General features: G+C 38.0%; 1 protein-coding gene across 13 annotated transcripts in view; it reads right to left on the bottom strand.

Moving 5' to 3' along the window:
- Nucleotides 1-18,246, bottom strand: part of LCOR (ligand dependent nuclear receptor corepressor) — a 140,863-nt gene that overhangs the window by 65,618 nt on the left and 56,999 nt on the right. For 11 of the 13 annotated variants that reach the window (XM_004369975.3, XM_023740411.1, XM_023740474.1 and 8 more), the window contains 2 exons: nucleotides 17,464-17,529; nucleotides 16,727-16,806 (listed from right to left, as the gene is read on the bottom strand). Coding sequence is in view for 3 of the 13 variants with exons in the window: in XM_023740408.1 (XP_023596176.1) it covers nucleotides 16,727-16,806; nucleotides 17,464-17,529 (146 nt within the window). In the remaining 10 variants the exon portion in view is untranslated. Of the gene's footprint in view, nucleotides 1-16,695; nucleotides 16,807-17,463; nucleotides 17,530-18,246 lie in introns of all 13 variants that reach the window. The other 2 variants (XM_023740447.1, XM_023740443.1) reach the window with 1 other exon arrangement.

Raw genomic sequence — 18,246 nt, 5'->3', positions numbered from 1 at the left:
TTTCATTCCGCCACTATCTGTCTCTTTATTGGTGCATTTAGTCCATTTACCTTCAGCGTGATCACTGATAGGTGTGAGTTTAGTGCTGTCGTTTTGATGTCTTTTTGTGTGTGTGTGCGCTGTTGACAGTTTCTTTTTTCCACTTAATTTTCTGTGCTGAGTTGTTTTTCTTTTCATCTTTTTCATTGTTGATGATTTTGTATTTGCTGAGTCTTTATGTTTTTCTTGTTTTTTATTTTGATGTGTAGGACTGTTAGTTTCCTTTGTGGTTACCTTAATATTGACCTCTATTTTTCTAAGTTTAAAATACTCTTTTATTTCTTTATATTGCCTTGATTTCTTCTCCATATGAAAGGGCTATGTGTACATTTTTAAGTCCCTCTTTTTCTGTTTTAATGTTGTCATCTTTTACACAATGATGTCTCTGTTTCCCTATTTTCAGTGTTTTTAGCTTTGATTTATTTTTGTGACTTTCCTATCTTCGTTGATATCTGGTTGCTCTGTCTTGTGTTCTAGTCTTGGGTTGTTATCTGATGTTACTGATTTTCTAACCGGAGGACTCCCTTTAGTATTTCTTGTAATTTTAGTTTGGTTTTTGCCAATTTCCTAAACTTCTGTTTATCTGGAAATGCCCTAATTTCACCATCATATTTGAGCAATAGTTTTGCTGGATATATAATTCTTGGCTGGCCAATTTTTTCCTTCAAGGCTTTATGTATGTCATCCCATTGCCTTCCTGCCTGCACGGTTTCTGCTGAGCAGTCTGAGCTTAGTCTTATTGACTGTCCTTTGTAGATGACTTTTCATTTATCCCTAGCTGCTCTTAAAATTCTCTCTTTATCTTTGGTTTTGAGGCAAGTTTGATTATGTCTTGGTGACTCTTTTGCGATATACCTTCTGTGGAGTTCGATAAGCATCTTGGATAGATATCTTCTCATCTTTCACGGTATCAGGGAAGTTTTCTGCCAACAAATCTTCAACAATTCTCTCTGTATTTTCTGTTATCCCCACCCCTTTCTGGTACTCCAATCACTCGTAGGTTATTCCTCTTGATAGAGTCCCATATGATTCTTAGGGTTTCTTCATTTTTTAAAATTCTATTATCTGATTTTTTCTCAAATAAGTTAGTGTCAAGTGCTTTATCTTCAGTCTCACTAATTATAACTTCCATTGCCTCAATTCTGCTCCTATGACTTTCTACTGAGTTGTCTAATTCTGACATTTCATTGTTAGTCTTCTGGATTTCTGTTTGCTATCTCTCTGTGGATTCTCACAGCCTGTTAAATTTGTCATTAAGCTCTTCTACAATCTTAAGTTCCTCTACTGCTTTGTCTGTGTGTTCCTTGGCTTGTTCTGCATTTTCAATGATCTCCTTCCTAATCTCTTGAAGAGTTCTGTATATTAATCTTTTGTATTCTACCTCTGGTAATTCCAAGAAGTTCTCTTCCTCCAGAAAATTTCTTCGTTTTGGGAGCTTGCCTGCCTCTTTATGTGATTTGATATTGATTGTTGTCCCTGAGCCATCAATAAGTTATTTCATTTATTTTATGTTTGCTTCCCGTGTCCTAGCTTCTTGTTTAGTTTTGACACGCCCAGATAGGCTGCTCGTGTGAGCTAGTTTGATTACTGATACCTCTGAAGCTCTAACTTTGTGTCACCAGGTAGTTAGATCTGTCATGGTTTGAATTATGTCCCCCAAAAAATGTGTGTATCAATTTGGCTGGGCCATGATTCCTGGTACTGTGTGATTTTCCTGTATGTTGTAAACCTGCCTCTATGATGTTAATGAGGGAGGATGGGTGGCAGTTGTGTTAGTAAGGCAGGACCTGATCTACAAGACTGGATTGTGTCCTGAGGCAATCTCTTGAGATATAAAAGACAGAAGTGAGCAGTGAGACTGGGGGACCTCATACCATCAAGAAAGCAGTGCTGGGAGCAGAATGCGTCCTTTGGACCGGGGTCCCTGCACTGAGAAGCTCCTAGTCAGAGGGAACGCTGAAGAGAAGAAGGCCAACAGAGAGAAAAAGCCTTCCCCTGGAGCTGACGCCCTGAATTTGGATTTTTAGCCTACTTTGACTATGAGGAAATAAACTTCTCTTCATTAAAACCAGCCACTTGTGATATTTCTGTTGCAGCAGCACTAGATAACTACAACACATCAGGTAGTTAGATCTGTTACTACGTATATGAGCCCAGGAGCCTGTTTACTTTTCTTATATGGAATCAGCTCAGGTGTCTGGGTAGTTGGTAATTAAGTGTGTGGTATAGGCTCTCACCTACAGTCCTCGACAGGCAGGGGTGATTAGAGGCGGCACAAGTATCTGGCTGCTGTAGGGGGTCACACCCTAAGCAAGGCAGGGGACGGAAAGCTGCTCCTAAGTGCCTGGGAGGAAAGTATATCCCTGTTTCCTGGAGTGTGCAGGTGGGTAGGTTTTGCAGCCAGACTACTGGCTGTAAGGACTGGGAGGCACCACTTATTCTTGGACCCGTCGCGGGTGGCTAGGTGGCGTGGGTGGAGCCACCAGTCCTCAGGCCCTTGACATGTATAGGTGAGGACCCTGTTTAACCGGCAGAGTCATGTCAAACGTCACAAACCTGCCATTCCACCATATAGCTGATATGGCTGAAGTTAGGCTTCAGGTATATGCCCTGTTGTACTGTGCTAATGAGGGCCTATGCTACTGAAATGGGCCCACGCAGGTTTATGGAGGAGTAAAAGGCATTCAAAGTCTGTGGACCCCTTACGCCTGTGCTTAGGCAAAGGAACTGTGCCTGTCCTGAATTCCCGGCTTAGGGGAGCTGGCAGATTCTTTTCTCCTGTTTATCTGTTCCCTCTCCAAGGCTGAGGATATGGTTCAGGGCATGTGACGGGTCCTACTTCTGGCCCAGGGGACATGGCAATCGCTGAAGCCGGCCCGCAACCCAGTGAGAGGCAGGTAAATGGGAGAGAGATATTTTTCCCAAAAGGGGTGTTTTTTTGATCTGCACGGTAGGTCAGACACACACACTTATCTTTTGCTTACTGAGTGCCGCTTTTCACTGGTTATGGAGGCCCGAGTACAGTCTCTGCCGCTGGCTCTCTCCGGATGTGGAAAACACATCTGAAGCGTCACTCTTTGCCTCACCGCGTATGCCAGCCAATTTGGCCTGAACACTGCTGGCTCCTGCCAGGGCAGGTCTGGCAACTCCTTGCTGCTTCTGAACCATCTCTCCCTCTCCATGCTGCTCAGTCTGATTTCTCAACTTTGCCTTTGATTTTCAGGGCTCCTAGACTGTCATATATCGATTCACTTGTTTTTTTGGGTCTTTGTTGTAAGAGGGACCACCAGAAGCAACTGACTATGCCACCAACTTGGCCCCCCCTCCTATTTAGTAATTTTTCTCTACTTAAAAATGCATTGCTGCATGAGGCAATCTTGTTAATCTTCTCAAAACTTTATCTGTTTTGTTCCTGGTGTAACTACAAAAACTCTGAGCAGCAATTCAATCTGGAATAGTTAGTATAGCTTAATACCCCTTATTATTTTTTTTTTAAAACACCACCTTCATACCTCAGAGTTCCTCACTATTCTTTGTTCTCAGTATGAATAGGTCAGTTAGCTAGAGTTCTTATACTTAGGCATTTTTGCCTCATTTTAAATCCTGCCAAATCTGGAATTTCATGGTTAGTTTTGTTGACTTTATTCTAATTTCAACAGGAATCTCCCATCACTGCTCAGCAACTAATTTCTTGTTGGTTCTCTTATAGTCCTGCCTCCTTCAACTGTTCCCTCCTTTTATAACTTTAATTTGTTCCTCTCTTCCAGCTTCCTTTTTCCTAAAAGTGTAAATATTTAAGCTTTCCCCTCCTCTCCAAAAAAAATCTTTGTTTTTAAATCCATCGCTGTTCTTTCTATGGTCTTGTTTTCTTCATCATTCCTTGCACTGCCAACTTTTCAAGCTGATAGTCTATATCTATTTCTTCACTCCCACAACACCCAATTATTCATTAACCCTGTTAACACTTACAGTCTGGCTCCTGCAGTCAGTATTCTTGAGAAGCTATTCTCCCAAAGGCCAGTGCGGTATGTTTTGGGTGCCTGCTCAATACACAGAATCTCCTTCCTCTGGGAACTTGCATAGGAGTCCACGTAAGTACAGCAAACAAGACAACCAATCCCCCTACTCGTAACATCGACATAGGTGCTTGGACCAGGACAGATATGTCATTCAGGATAGGCAATTCATTTATTTTACTGTTTCTGTGATTTTATCTTCCTTCCAATCTGAATCTTCAGCTTCCTAAAATGAACGTCATCTTCAAGTCTCAGTATTTTGTGCTTTACTCCTTACCAAAGACCTCGTCTGTTCAAACATTCCAATCCTCGTATGTATTCAGAAACCCACCAAATTTATGTATTCAGTCCAGACCTTTTGTTTCAGCTCAATTTTCACAACTCTGTCTGCTGGACACTTCCAATTAAACATTCACTCTAACCACAAACTGCTTCACGCTAACCTTATTATCCTCCCCATAAGAGCGGCCACTGCACCTTTCCCCTTCTTACTTCTTGAATTCTGTTAATTTACCATGGTAGGTCATCTCAGCCTGGAAGCCTAAAGCCAGTATCCCTTCTCCCTTATTTATATATTTACTCAACCATTAAGTTTTAACAATTATTATTTTTTTTATTGTTGTACTTTAAGTAACAGTTTACAATTCAAGTTAGTCTCTCATGCAAAAATTTATACATATGTTGTTATATGACCCTAATTGCTCTCCCTATACTGTGACAGCACACTCCTCCTTTCCACCTCTGACTTCACGTGTTCATTCAACCAGCTCCTAACCGTCTCTCTGCCTTCTCATCTCACCTCTGGAGAGGAGCTGCCCATTTAGTCTCATGTATCTACTTGAGCTAAGAAGCACATTCTTCACGAGTATCATTTTATGTCCCATAGTCCAGTCTAATCTTTGTCTGAAGAGCTGTTCTCGGGAATGGTTTTAGTTCTGGGTTGACAGAGGGTCCAGGGGCCACGCTTTCTGGGGCCAGTCTCAGTCAGACCATTAAGTGTGGTCTTTTCACTAGAATTTGAGTTCTGCACCTCACTTTTCTCCTGCTTCATCAGAGACTCTCTGTTGTGTTCCCTGACAGGGAAGTCACTGGTGGTAGCCAAGCCTCATCTAGTTTTCCTCAGGCTGATGCAGTCTCTAGTTTATGTGGCCCTTTATGTCTCTTGGGCTAATACTTTCCTTGTGACTTTGGTGTTCTTCATGCTCCTTTACTCCAGGTGGTTGGGACCAATTGATGCATCTAACATGGCCGTTCGCTAGCTTTTAAGACCCCAGATGCCACTTACCAAAGCAGGACGCAGAACATTTTCTTAGACTTTGTTATGTCAATTGACCTAGATGTCCCCTGAAATCATGGTCCCCAGACCCCCGCCCTTGCTACTCTGTCCCTCGAAGTGTTTGGCTGTACTCAGGAAACTTCTTAGCTTTGGTTTAGTCCAGCTGTGCTCATTTCCCCTGTAGTATGTGCTGTCCTTCCCTTCACCTAAGAGAATTCTTGTCTACTATCTAGTTAGTGAATAACCCTCTCCTTCCCTCCTCACCTTCGTAACCATCCAAGAATGTTTTCTTCTGTGTAACAATTATTTAATCCAGATTTTCTACATTTTCACAGCCCCCACTTTAGTTTAGGCACATTTTCTGGATGATTACAAGAGCCACCTATAACTGTCTTCCTGTAAATTTCTCTCCACTCCATCCTAAATACAACTACCAAATCAATCACCCTAGAACACAGATCTATTTAAGGTCCAGGCTGAGTTCCATCTTCCTGAGTAAGCAATTCCAGTATCATCTAATGCACTTCTTAACTGTTACAGGACTTTTTTTCTTGTATTACTCACTGTCTTTTAAAATAGTACATATGAGAATGAAGCGGGGATGGGGGGGGAGCATCTTACTTTCAATGTTTCCTACTAACATGAGAGCTTTTGTTCTAGGGGTGTAAGGTGGATGATTTAAATCTTCCTATGGATAAGTGATTTAAGTGCTTTAGCCACTCATTGTTTCCTCAACATTTTATAAGCAAGTAGGAATAAGGCCTTGTACGTCTTTTGCATCTTCTCTGGCCCAGCACAGAATCAGATATTCAATAAACTGGCCAAATGATTAGTCTGTTGGTTAACTCTGACCACATAAAATTGAACAGAGGCAACTTAATCATCAATTACTGATTTGTCCAAGCCTGTTTGTATGTTTTACAGACAAGTTCATAGAAAAGAAAAGAAAAAATTCTTTGATATGTAATGGACTCTTGGACTGAGAACTGATTCACTGTATCAAGAGGTTTTCCTTAATCTTTCTAAATAATCTATACAAAAGGTGCATGGAAATACCACAGGGTTAGGTCCCTCAGTTTAGATCTGTACAATCCACTGAGCAATTTATCATGTTATTACTTGTAGTATCTGTTTAACTCTGCCTTTTATCTATTTAAATCTTATAAATACATTGCCTTTGAATGTCCCATATTTGTTTCTTTTTTCTCAATCTAATAGCTATAATGATATCAACTACCTTGATAACTTTTTCTTCAACAGTTCATTTCATATAACAAGTACTGTGAATACTTACTGTTGTGGTAGTCTGGGACAAGAAGACAGACAAGTCATATCAAGGAGGGTTGAATAACAAATATATTCAACATAAATAACATGCGGTAGACCCTGAACAACTTCCTCCTTTGCCATGAGACCAAAAGGACTGGATGGTGCCCTGTCACCATTACTGAAAATTTTGATCAAAGATTCTATAAAAGAAACCTGATCAAAAGGGAGAAAATGCAGAACAGACTTTAAAATTCCCACAGAATCAGAGTTTCTGGAGTCATGGAGGCTAGATGAACCCCTGAAACTGCTGCCCTGAGATAATCTTTAAACCTTAAACAAAAATATCCCAAGTCTTCTTAAAACCAAATGATAGTTTAGCTTAAGGAGTAAAGAATGTCTGCCTTATCCATATGGGATCAAACTGATAACAGCAAATCCAAAGATTAGATAGGAATCTTAGGGGCAGTGAGTTTATGTTAATGGGGGAAGAACAACTTGGAAAAGGAGGGTGAGAAAGGTTGCATAACTTAAGAATGTAATCAGTGTCACTGAATTGTACATGTAGAAATAGGTGAATTGGTGTACTGTGCTGCTGTGTATATTCTCAACAACAAAAATAAACTATATAAAAAATAACATGCTATAGAATATAATGAGAAAATAAGTTTAGCATCTCTACTCTTACTACTTTCAATGTGCTAAAACAGCAATAAAAATTAAAGTGTTAAAAGGATATACCTAAGCTTTTAATTTATATATACTCAAGAAACAGAAGTAATTATGGAATGTTCAGACTAAACAAATGATGGACAAATGATAAACATGAAATGGATCAAGTTACACGACCACTAAGTTAGCCTGGCATTCAATGACTCTATGATCTAGCTCCAATCATACCACCAGTTACTTCCAAAAATAAATGCTCTGCTCCACACATGACATGCTCCTCTTGTCTCTGCCTATCTAGACCTATGTAGTCTTCAAAAAATACAGCTCAAGTCCCAACTACTTAAAACATTTGCCTAACATACTAGTCAAATACTAAACTTACTAGCAGTCTTATAATAAGCTTCTTAGATGCATAAGCCTATTTTGGTATAACATTCCACTCTCCTATCACCTTAGTGACTAAAACACCCGTGCTATTCTACTCTGTAACAACTATCTCTATTCTAACTCAGCCATGCACAAGAATAACCATACCACAGGCAGATTAATCACTTTTTTACTGGTCCATTTTCAGGGATCTTAAATACTGAAAGTCATTTTTTATCTTTCTCATACCTCCACCATCCTCTCACGACTACTGAAACAGCTCTTCATACAATCAACAGGATTGACAGTCAATAAAGTCACCTCATGAAATGGTTTTTAATATACATAGTTAGATACAGAAAGAAGTATAGAAGTATGTGTATGCGTGTTTTAGTAAACATACCTATTTCCTACTCAGACAACTGAAAGAGCCTAAAACCAATAATACCCTAGTACCAATGAGCACACCTAGTGCCCTGACATTGCCTTCTTTTATCCTCCAGTTAAAAGGAACTAGGGTTCTTTACAGAAATCTAGGGCTGGAACAGGGAAAGCACAAGCTGAGCCTGAACATCTTTTGGTGCCAAAATGTAACAAACAATGATAAAGACATGGAAAAAGGACACCGGAGCTAACTTAAAAGAGCTCTCAATGGCCAAATCCCGGAAAATTTGAACTGCAAAAATAAACAATGATTGTAATGAATTATAATCCATAGAATGAAATAAGAATCCATGAATCCATACTGATAAGTAAACATATAAACATATAAACTGGGGAGAAGGGAAAGCTCTTTCTTAGAATAGAATTCCAACTAATACACATAGAAAAAATAATGGAAATAGAAAAATCACCATTTGGTAAATGCCACATTAATAATTCCTTCAGGCAAGAATCATTAATGATTATAAAATTAGTCTATGATGAGAGATTAGCATGATGCAAAAGAGGACATTTACAAAATCTCTCCACAAGATACTTAGTAGAAACCTTGGCAGATAACTAAATGCTCAAAGTCAGTATCACCACGTGCTATCTGCTGTGATCCACTAAACGGGACATACTTCAATTTTGCAGAATTCTTACCAAAAATGTATAATGAGAATTCAATCAGAAGATAATACCAGACAAACCTACCCTGACAGACATTCTACAAATCAGCTGGTTAGTATTCTTAAAGGAGACTAAGGAGACATGACAACTAGATATAAAGTGTCATCCTAGATTGGATGTTGGACTAGAAAAAAGACATTAGTGGGATAACTGGAAAATTTTGAAAAGGTCTGCAGATTACCTTATAATGTTACATCTATGTTAATATCCTGGTTTTTATAACTTTACCGGTGTTACCTAAGATGTTAACACTTGAGGAATCTGGGTGAAGGGTATATGGGAATGCTTTATTTTTCTAAATGTTTTAGAAGTAGAAAATTATTTCAAAACGCAGCTTAAAAACAAAACAAAAAGGTAAAAAAAAAAAGCTTCATGATTGAATAATACACAGAGAACTCTGTGTATATACTTGGTAAATATAAGCACTCGAAACATTTAGCCTTAATATAATTCTCAGAGTTTATTAAGCCTCCTGAGTTCTTCTTAATCATTCATTTAATATAAATGTTTTACACTATGCCTCTTATGACCAAACAAATTAGAAAAGGATACAAAAAAAGAGGGAAACAAACAAGCCAGTTAGTCAGTCAGTTATTAACAGATTCCTAACAAAGCTGTTGTTGTTGTTAGGTGCCACCAAGGCAGTTACGACTCACAGCGACCCTAGGTACAAAAGAATAAAACGCTGCCTGGTTCTGAGGCATCCTCACAATTGTTGCTATGTTTGAGCTACGATCCACTGTTGTAGCCACTGTGTCAATCCATCTCGTTGAGGGTCTTCCTCTTTTTTGCTGACCCTCCACTTTACCAAGCATGATGTCCTTCTCCAGGGACTGGCTCCTCCTGATACCATGTCCAAAGTACGTGAGATGAAGTCTCATCATCCTTGCTTCTACGGAGCATTCTGGCTGTACTTCTTCCACGACAGATTTGTTCGTTCTTCAGGCAGTTCGAGGTTGTCTTAGTTATCTAGTGCTACTCTAACAGGAATACCACAAGTGGATGGTTTTAACGAAGAGAAGTTTATTTCCTCACAGTCAAAGCAGGCTAAAAGTCCAAATTCAGGGCGTCAGCTCCAGGGGAAGGCTTTTTCTCTCTGTTGGCCTTCTTCTCTTCAGTGCTTTCCCGGATGAGGAGTTTCTCTGCGCAGGGACCCCGGTCCAAAGGTAGCGCTCTGCTCCCGGCACTGCTTTCTTGATGGTATGAGGTCCCCCTCTTCTCTCTGCTCACTTCTCTCTTTTGTATCTCAAGAGACTGCCTCAGGACACAATACAATCTTGTAGATTGAGTCCTACCTCACTAACACAACTCGGCCCATCCTCCCTCATTAACATCACAGGGGCAAGATATACAACATATAGGAAAATCACACAATACCAGGAATCACGGCCCAGCCAAACTGATACACACATTTTTGGGGGGACATAATTCAATCCATGACAGAGGTATATTCAATATTCTTCACCAACACCATAATTCAAATACATCAATTCTTCTTCAGTCTTCCTTATTCATTGTCCAGCTTTCGCATGCATATAAGGTGACTGAAAATAGCATGGCTTGAGTCAGGCATACTTTAGTCCTCAAGGTGACATCTTTGCTTTTCAACACTTTAAAGAGGTCTTTTGCAGCAGATCTGCCTAACGCAATACGTTCTTTGATTTCTTGACTGCTGCCTCTGCGGGTGTTGATTGCGGATCCAAGTAAAATGAAATCCTTGACAACTTCAATCTTTTCTCCATTTATCACGATGTTGCTTATTGGTCCAGTTGTGAGGATTTCTGTTTTCTTTATGTTGAGGAGTAATCCATACTGAAGGCTGCAGTCTTTCATCTTCACGAGTAAGTGCTTCAAGTCCTCTTCACTATCAGCAAGCAAGGTTGTATCATCGGCATATTGCAGGTGGTTAACAAGTCTTCCTCCAATCCTTAAGCTGTGTTCTCCTTCATACAGTCCAGCTTCTCAGACTATTTGCTCAGCATACAGACTAAATAAGTACGGTGAAAGGATACAACCCTGACACATACCTTTCCTGATATTAAACCATGCAATATTCCCTTGTTCTGTTCGACTGACTGCCTCTTGGTCTACGTACAGGTTCCACATGAGCACAATTAAGTGTTCTGGAATTCCCATTCTCTGCAATGTTATCAATAATCTGTTCTGATCCATACAGTCGAAAGCCTCTGCATAGTCAATAAAACACAGGTAAACATCTTTCTGGTATTCTCTGCTTTCAGCCAAGAGCCGTATGACATCAGCAATGGTATGCCTCGTTCCACGTCCTCTTCTGAACCTGGCTTTAATTTCTGGCAGCTCCTTGTCAATGTACTGCTGCAACCATTTCTGAATTATCTTTAGCATAATTTTACTTGCATGCAATGTTAATGATTAAAAAAAAAAATAACCAAGCCCACTCCTGTCGAGCTGACTGACTCATAGCGATCCAGTAAGATAGAACAGAACTGCCCCATACGGTTTCCAAGGAGTGGCTGGCAGATTCAAACTGCCAACTTTTTGGTTAGCAGTCTGAGCTCTTAACCACTGCACCGCCAGGGCTCCAATATTAATGATACTGTTTGATAATTTCCACATTCAGTTGGATCACCTTTCTTTGAAATGGCATGTATATGAATCTCTTCCAGTGGGTTGGTCAGGTAGCTGTCTTCTAATTTTCTTGGCACAGACGAGTGGGCGCTTCCAGCGTTGCATCTGTTTGCTGAAACATCTCAATTGGTATTCTGTTAATTCCTGGAGGCTTGTTTTTTGCCAGTGCCTTTAGTACCATTGGTTCTTGATCATATGCTACCTCCTGAAATGGTTGAATATCAACCAATTCTTTTTGATACAGTGACTCTGTATATTCCTTCCATCTTCTTTTGATGCTTCCTGTATTGTTCAATATCTTGCCCATAGAATACTTCAGTACTGCCAACTTGAGGCTAGAATTTTTTTTTTCAGGTCTTTCAGCTTGAGAAATGTCAAGCATGTTCTTCCTTTTTGGTTTTCTAACTCCAGGTCTCTGCTCATTTCATTGTAATGCTTTACTTTATCTTTTGGAGTTGCCCTTTGAAATCTTCTGTTCAGCTTTTGTACTCCATCATTTCTTGCCTTTGCTTTAGCTACTCTACACTCAAAAGCAAGTTTCGGAGTCTCTTCTGACACCCGTTTTGGTCTTTTTTTTTCTCTTTTCTGTCTTTTTAATGACATTTTGCTTTTTTCATGTATGATGTTCTTGATGTCATCCTACATCTTGTCTGGTCTTGGGTCATTAATGTTCAATGCAACAATCTATTCTTGAGACAATCTCAGTTCAGGTGGGATATACTCAAGTTTATACTTTGGCTCTCATGGATTTGTTTTAATTTTCTTTAGCTTCAACTTGCACTTGCACATGAGCAACTTATCGTCTGTTCCGCAGTCGGCCCCTGGCCTTGTTCTGACTCATGACATTGAGCTTCTTCATTGTCTCTTTCCACAGATGTAGCTGATTTGGTTCCTGTGTATTCCATCCAGTGTGATCCATGCTTACACTCACGGTTTATGTTGTTGAAAAAAGGTACTTCCAATAAGTAGCTATTCTTGCCAAATTCTATCATGTGATCTCCCATGTCGTTTATAACACCAAGGCCATACTTTCCAACTAACGATCCTTCATTTCCAGCTTTTGCATTCCAATCACCAATAATTATCAATGCATCTTGATTGCTTGTTTAATCAATTTCTCACTGCAGAAGTTGGTAAAAATCTTCAGTTTCTCCATCTTTGGCATTAGCGGTTGGTGTGTAGATTCGAATAATAGTTGTATTAACTGGTCTTCCTTGTAGGCATATGGATATTATCCTATCACTGGCAGAGCTGAACTTCAGGACAGATCTTGAAATGTTCTTTCTGACAACAAATGTGACGCCGTTCCTCTTCAACTTGTCATTCTCAGCATAGTAGACCACACGACTGTCTGATTCAAAACAGCCAATACCAGTCCATTTCAGCTCACTAATGCCTAGGATATCGACCTTTACGCTTTCCATTTCATTTTTGACAGCTTCCAATTTTCCTTGATTAGTACTTCGTACATTTCACGTTCCAATTAGTAATGGACAGTTGCAGGTGTTTCTTCTCATGTCCATACATCAGCAAATGAGGGTCTCGAAAGCTTTACCCCCATCCACGTTGAAAACAAAACTACGACTGATTTTCTTTACTCCATCCAGGTCAAAATAAAACAAAGCTAAGATTGGTTACTCCAAATGTGCTGATGCTCATTTGCCCTCTTCTCTTCTCTTTCTTTCAAACTAAGCAATTCCAAGTCCTACTTAGTTCTTGATCTTCACTTCCCGTGTTCCTGTTCCTAGTATTGTTATTAAAATGCATGTATAGTCATACGTCATTTAATGTCCACAATACGTTCTATGAAATAGGATGCCATGTGATTTGGACGTTGTGTGAACAGTCTTATATACTTGGCAAAGCTATATGGAACACCTTTTGTTTCACTTCCAAATTGATTCTTCTCCTTTGCCTCCTGCTGCTGCTATCACTAGCACTGGTTCTGCTGCATTTGGGAGCCATCATGCACTTCACGGTATTATTTTTGCAAGAAAATTAAACAGAGAGATAACGAAACAACTCTAAAGAGATGTGTGGTACATGAAATTTGATGCTGCTGCCTACAAGTCAAAGCACACACTGTTATACGGTAAACTTTTTATTTGTAAGTGAGAAAAGTTCACATTAAAATAACCACAGAAATTATAGTACACTACATACATGAGACAGTAACATAGGTGTTTATTATGACTCTCAAGGCATATCTGTTATAGGTTATATATGTACTGTACCATTATACGCCTGGCAGAGCAACTGTTCTGTATACAGGAGACACGAGATAAACGTGTTGCGTGCAGGAAACTGTTGCATTCAGTACGTCCAGTTATGTCCACTATACCATTCTCTGATAGGGATTTCTGAACTCTACAATAACCTTATAAAACCATGGACGTATATGTGGTCAGACGTTGACCGAATGGATGTTACGCAGCACACGACTATATTCTAAAAATATGGACCAAATCTCAGCTATGTGACTTTGTTACGTAACTTAATCTCTCTGATACTTCCCATTTCTTTATCTGTAAAATCTGGATAGCTTTAACCAATTTTATACGGTTGTTGTGAAGATTAGACTGCAGTGCATAAAACTAAATGTCACATAGTATATGCTCAAAAAAGTTACCTTTCCCTTAAAAATTATATTCTCCAGCCTCTGTAGGATCCTAAGTGCAGCTCAACAATTGTTTTACTAATCTCTAGATCAATCTCTGTCCTATTTCCCAAAGATGCTATTTCATATTTTTTACCTACACATTTTTAAAATTAAATATAAATAATGTATTTACTTTATTCATTCTAACAGCTTCAGTATTCATCGAAATCCAATTAACTAGAAAATATACATTAACTCCCATCTCTTTTCCAAATATCAGACAAATATTTACAACAGCTTTTCCAAACATTACCTAAATACTGCACCATGTCAAGCTCAAACACAAGATCCAATATCATGCTCTATGCTGCCATCTATTGCTTATTACCATACCCTTCAGATACTTCCTTCTATTTTGGAATCTTGGGCCAGCCTTGAAATGCAAGCCTCAACCCAGTGGATATATTTAATTTCCAGATTCTAGTCCTTCTCAGATGAGATGTCCAAGTGCCTGCAAAGAGTCCCAGTATAACCAATTTAAACCCAACACAACTAAAGATATATATTTGACAATTTACATTAGCTGGGCTTTCTTTTCCTATTTTCCATTACAGATGTTAAGGCTGTCTCTGAAAAAGTAAATGCCTAAGACAGGGCGTACAGTATCTAATGGAGAAAAGCAGTTTCCCCAGACCTAGTTGAGCTGTCAAATGAAAATATTCCTTCTAATTAGTAAACCAACTAAAACCTGTAAAACCACAAATGGCAAAAATAGGTGCTTTAAATGCTAATAGTCCCATAATTTCCTATTTCTGTATTTTCTTCTTAAAATATTCATATAATATTTTCTCCTCATATAGCAATGGAAAACTCTTAATCATATTATAAAAGTATACTGTACTCAATTATCAAATATAAACTGGTTTTCCTCCCAATCCTAACCTGAAAAAAAGGTACTTAAGTTGCTCCTTCGTCTAGTTAATGAAAACTCCCTTAAATGCCTTGTTCCATAAATAGCCACAACACCGCCCCCCTCCAACACACACAGAGTTTAAAATTTTCAACTTTGTTGGTAGTTTAACTCAAAACAAAGCTGTTTAATTTTCTGGTCTCACTCTTCCAAACCACATTAAATTTCAAAAACTTCTCTGATTAATTCAATGAAAACAGACCATCCCGGATAGAGTTATACCAACAGCTTTTTCATGTGAAAAACAAGAAAAAGATGCCACAAAATAAGAATATTGAAAAGCTCAAACTGACATGTTGCCTTTCAGACTTTAAAATAACTTGCCAACAACAGTAAACAGTGGTACACTGGCTACATTCAGGGATACAAAGAAAGAGATGGCATGATTCACAGCCTTCAGAGGTTGACAACTTAGTCAGGAACACAAGATTTAAACACAGGAAAGGATGGAAAAAATAATGTAAAGAATTAATTGACCAATGACTGATAGAGATAATATCTACTACAAAAGTGTGAAGGGTTGAAACAGTTGTGGGAAAGACCCGACAGAAACAATAAATGCAGAGCTGCACCATTTATAGGAGGGTGGAACTTAAACTAGGAATAAGAGCAAGGGAACGTCAAGCTACAGGAAACAATGAATATGCAATGGTGTAGTCCAAAGAACAGTAAAAGTATGCTGTTTAATACAAATGTACCAAACCAGTTTAGCCGAAAGGAAATTGTAAAGATAACTAGTGGGGCACCATTAGAAAGAGAAGTGGACTGAACTGTGGAGGGTACTGAAGCACTGAGTGTCAGGCTAAAGAATCCAGAAGATAATGAAAAAGTCACTGACAGCCGAGTACAGGGTAACATCTTCACACTATTTGGGGAGAAGGAGTAGGGGTAGGGAATTTAACCTAGTAGCAGTGTTTAAAAAACTGAAAAAAAACTGAGATAAAGAGACCTATCGTGTTATTTCAGCAGTCCAGAAATAATGCCAAAGACCGGAACTATGGTGATGACTGTGGAAATGAAAAAGAATGAAATTCATTATGGGGAAGAACTGATAGAATGTGGTCAATGATTTGAAATTAGAAGTGTACAAGGGAGAAAAGAAGGAATTAAAATGTTTCCAAGGCTTTAAAACTGGGAACAGAAGTATCACAAACAAAGAAGCATAAGACGGTAAACACTATTAATAAATGTTTCCAACAACTGATATAATGTTTCTAAACCAATATTTTGTGTTTAATGTTTAACACAAAGCAATAAAACAATAGAAAACCAAAGATACTACCAGCTTCTACAAGTGAATATAAACAGAATTCATTTAGAATAAGAAAACACTAGTTTGACATTACATGCCCAGATAATATAAAGAAACATCTTACACTAAAATATAAACTACAGTTCATCATAAATTTACATGAATTAGTAACTGCTTGATTCATACCCCTATTACTGTTCTTTTTGTACTACAAATGATTCTCATTACTTGAATTATCATACACTTCATACTTAAAATAAACAGAACAGTTTGAGACTACTTAATTATTCCGCCTAGTGAACTACATAAAACAGCAGTGCATGCTGGGATATAGACTTCTCAAGAGACTAATCAACAGAATGGAAACAGCTTAAATTGCAAAACCCAGAGTTACTATCATACCCTTTATAAGTAAATATGGACTCATACCTTCCTTTTCCTACAAATCCTCCAACAAACAAATCCTTTTAAAATCAAATTTAAAAAAATAAACAAAACAGAAACTTTAAAATATCACACCAGAACAAAGTTTCACAAGTCTCTTGGGTACCTTTACTTTATCTCTTCTCAAGCAACAGAATAGACAATTTTCATCAAAAGTCCAATCAGAAACACTTTCAGGTTCACAGTCTGCAAAAATAATAGAAATAACAAATCAGTAGTTTTCAAAAAGAATTTTTCAGAAAATAAATCAAAACTAACTTTAAAAATATTGTTTGCTTTAACAACAAAAAAATCCCACTAAATGGTAGACAGATTCCATATTTGTCTGAAAATTCTTAGTTCTGTATGTGCTCACTAGCTAATACATATCAACTAAACACAAAATGATGCTTACATGGATATAGCTTTAATCCACATGAAACTGGGAATAAAAGAATGGAGAAGGAGACTGAAACTTAAATCACCAATAATCACACAGGTAGTCCCCAACTTCTGACATATTCTAGTTACGATGAACCAGCTCTTAAACGACTGTCTTTTTTAAATTTATTTTTGTATATCTTATCATTAGTAACATATACTACGTACAACGCTGCAGCACGTAATTTGCTGATGTTATCATTCTCAGATGTTTACTCACAGATGTTCAATGTTATGACTTATAAAGATACTGATTAATAAAGGGCAATAATAATGAAAACTAAAAAAAAATGAGGTGTTTAACTTACATCAAAACCAACTCACGATGAAATCGTCAGAATGGAACCCTGTCGTATGTTGGGGACTACCTATCCGGTATGTGTCATGAGGAAGAATTGGAAATACCAAAAAGAATTTGAATACCTTTAAATAAACTGAGATCTTTTAATAATCCAGGTCCAAACAGCCCTTCAAAAATACTTTCAAACCCTGAAAAGGATAAAAAAAAAATTCCATTATCACAATATATACACTATAGTAACTTAATATTAATCTGTTGCATGAAAAAAATGCTGACATTTTCTTCCAGTGCTCAAGGATCCCTAGATTACTGTTAAAGGGATGCTGAGAAAAAGAGTGTCAAAGATAAATCTAAAAGGAGCATTTGCATTTTTGTCAATGATTAACTTTCAACACAAATTCTGAGCACATAAAAAAGCAAGACAAAACAGTTAACACTAGAAATAACTGATAAAGGAGTGGAAATTCATGAGTTCTCTTACCATCTTACAAAACCCTCAAATACTTTGTTATATAAACTTGCAAACTCCATTTTAAATGGTACCTTCCCCAATGAAAGAGTCAAACTGCCTCAAAATCTCTAAGACGTTCTGGGTTAACTGAAATAGCATTTTTCTGACTACCAACCGAGATCAGATGGATTTTTGAAATTATGTTTCTTGAAGAAGGGAATAACAACTTCTATATACCACTAAAGAAAAAAGCTATAACATAATCATATGCTAAAAGAAACTTTGTAATTATTTCAGTGCCACAATACTACTTTTATAAAGCTAAAACCCACTAGGCTACACATACCAAAAAAAAAAAAAAAGGGAGGGGGGACAAATTCAAATACACCTGTACATAAATGTTTAGACCATTATCGCCTTATACCAGTACAAATAAACTAGAAAATGAATCCCC

Source organism: Trichechus manatus, unplaced genomic scaffold, assembly GCF_000243295.1.
Source record: "Trichechus manatus latirostris isolate Lorelei unplaced genomic scaffold, TriManLat1.0 scaffold00007, whole genome shotgun sequence".
In the NCBI taxonomy this organism is placed as follows: domain Eukaryota; kingdom Metazoa; phylum Chordata; class Mammalia; order Sirenia; family Trichechidae; genus Trichechus; species Trichechus manatus.
This window is presented reverse-complemented; position numbering and strand designations above follow the sequence as displayed.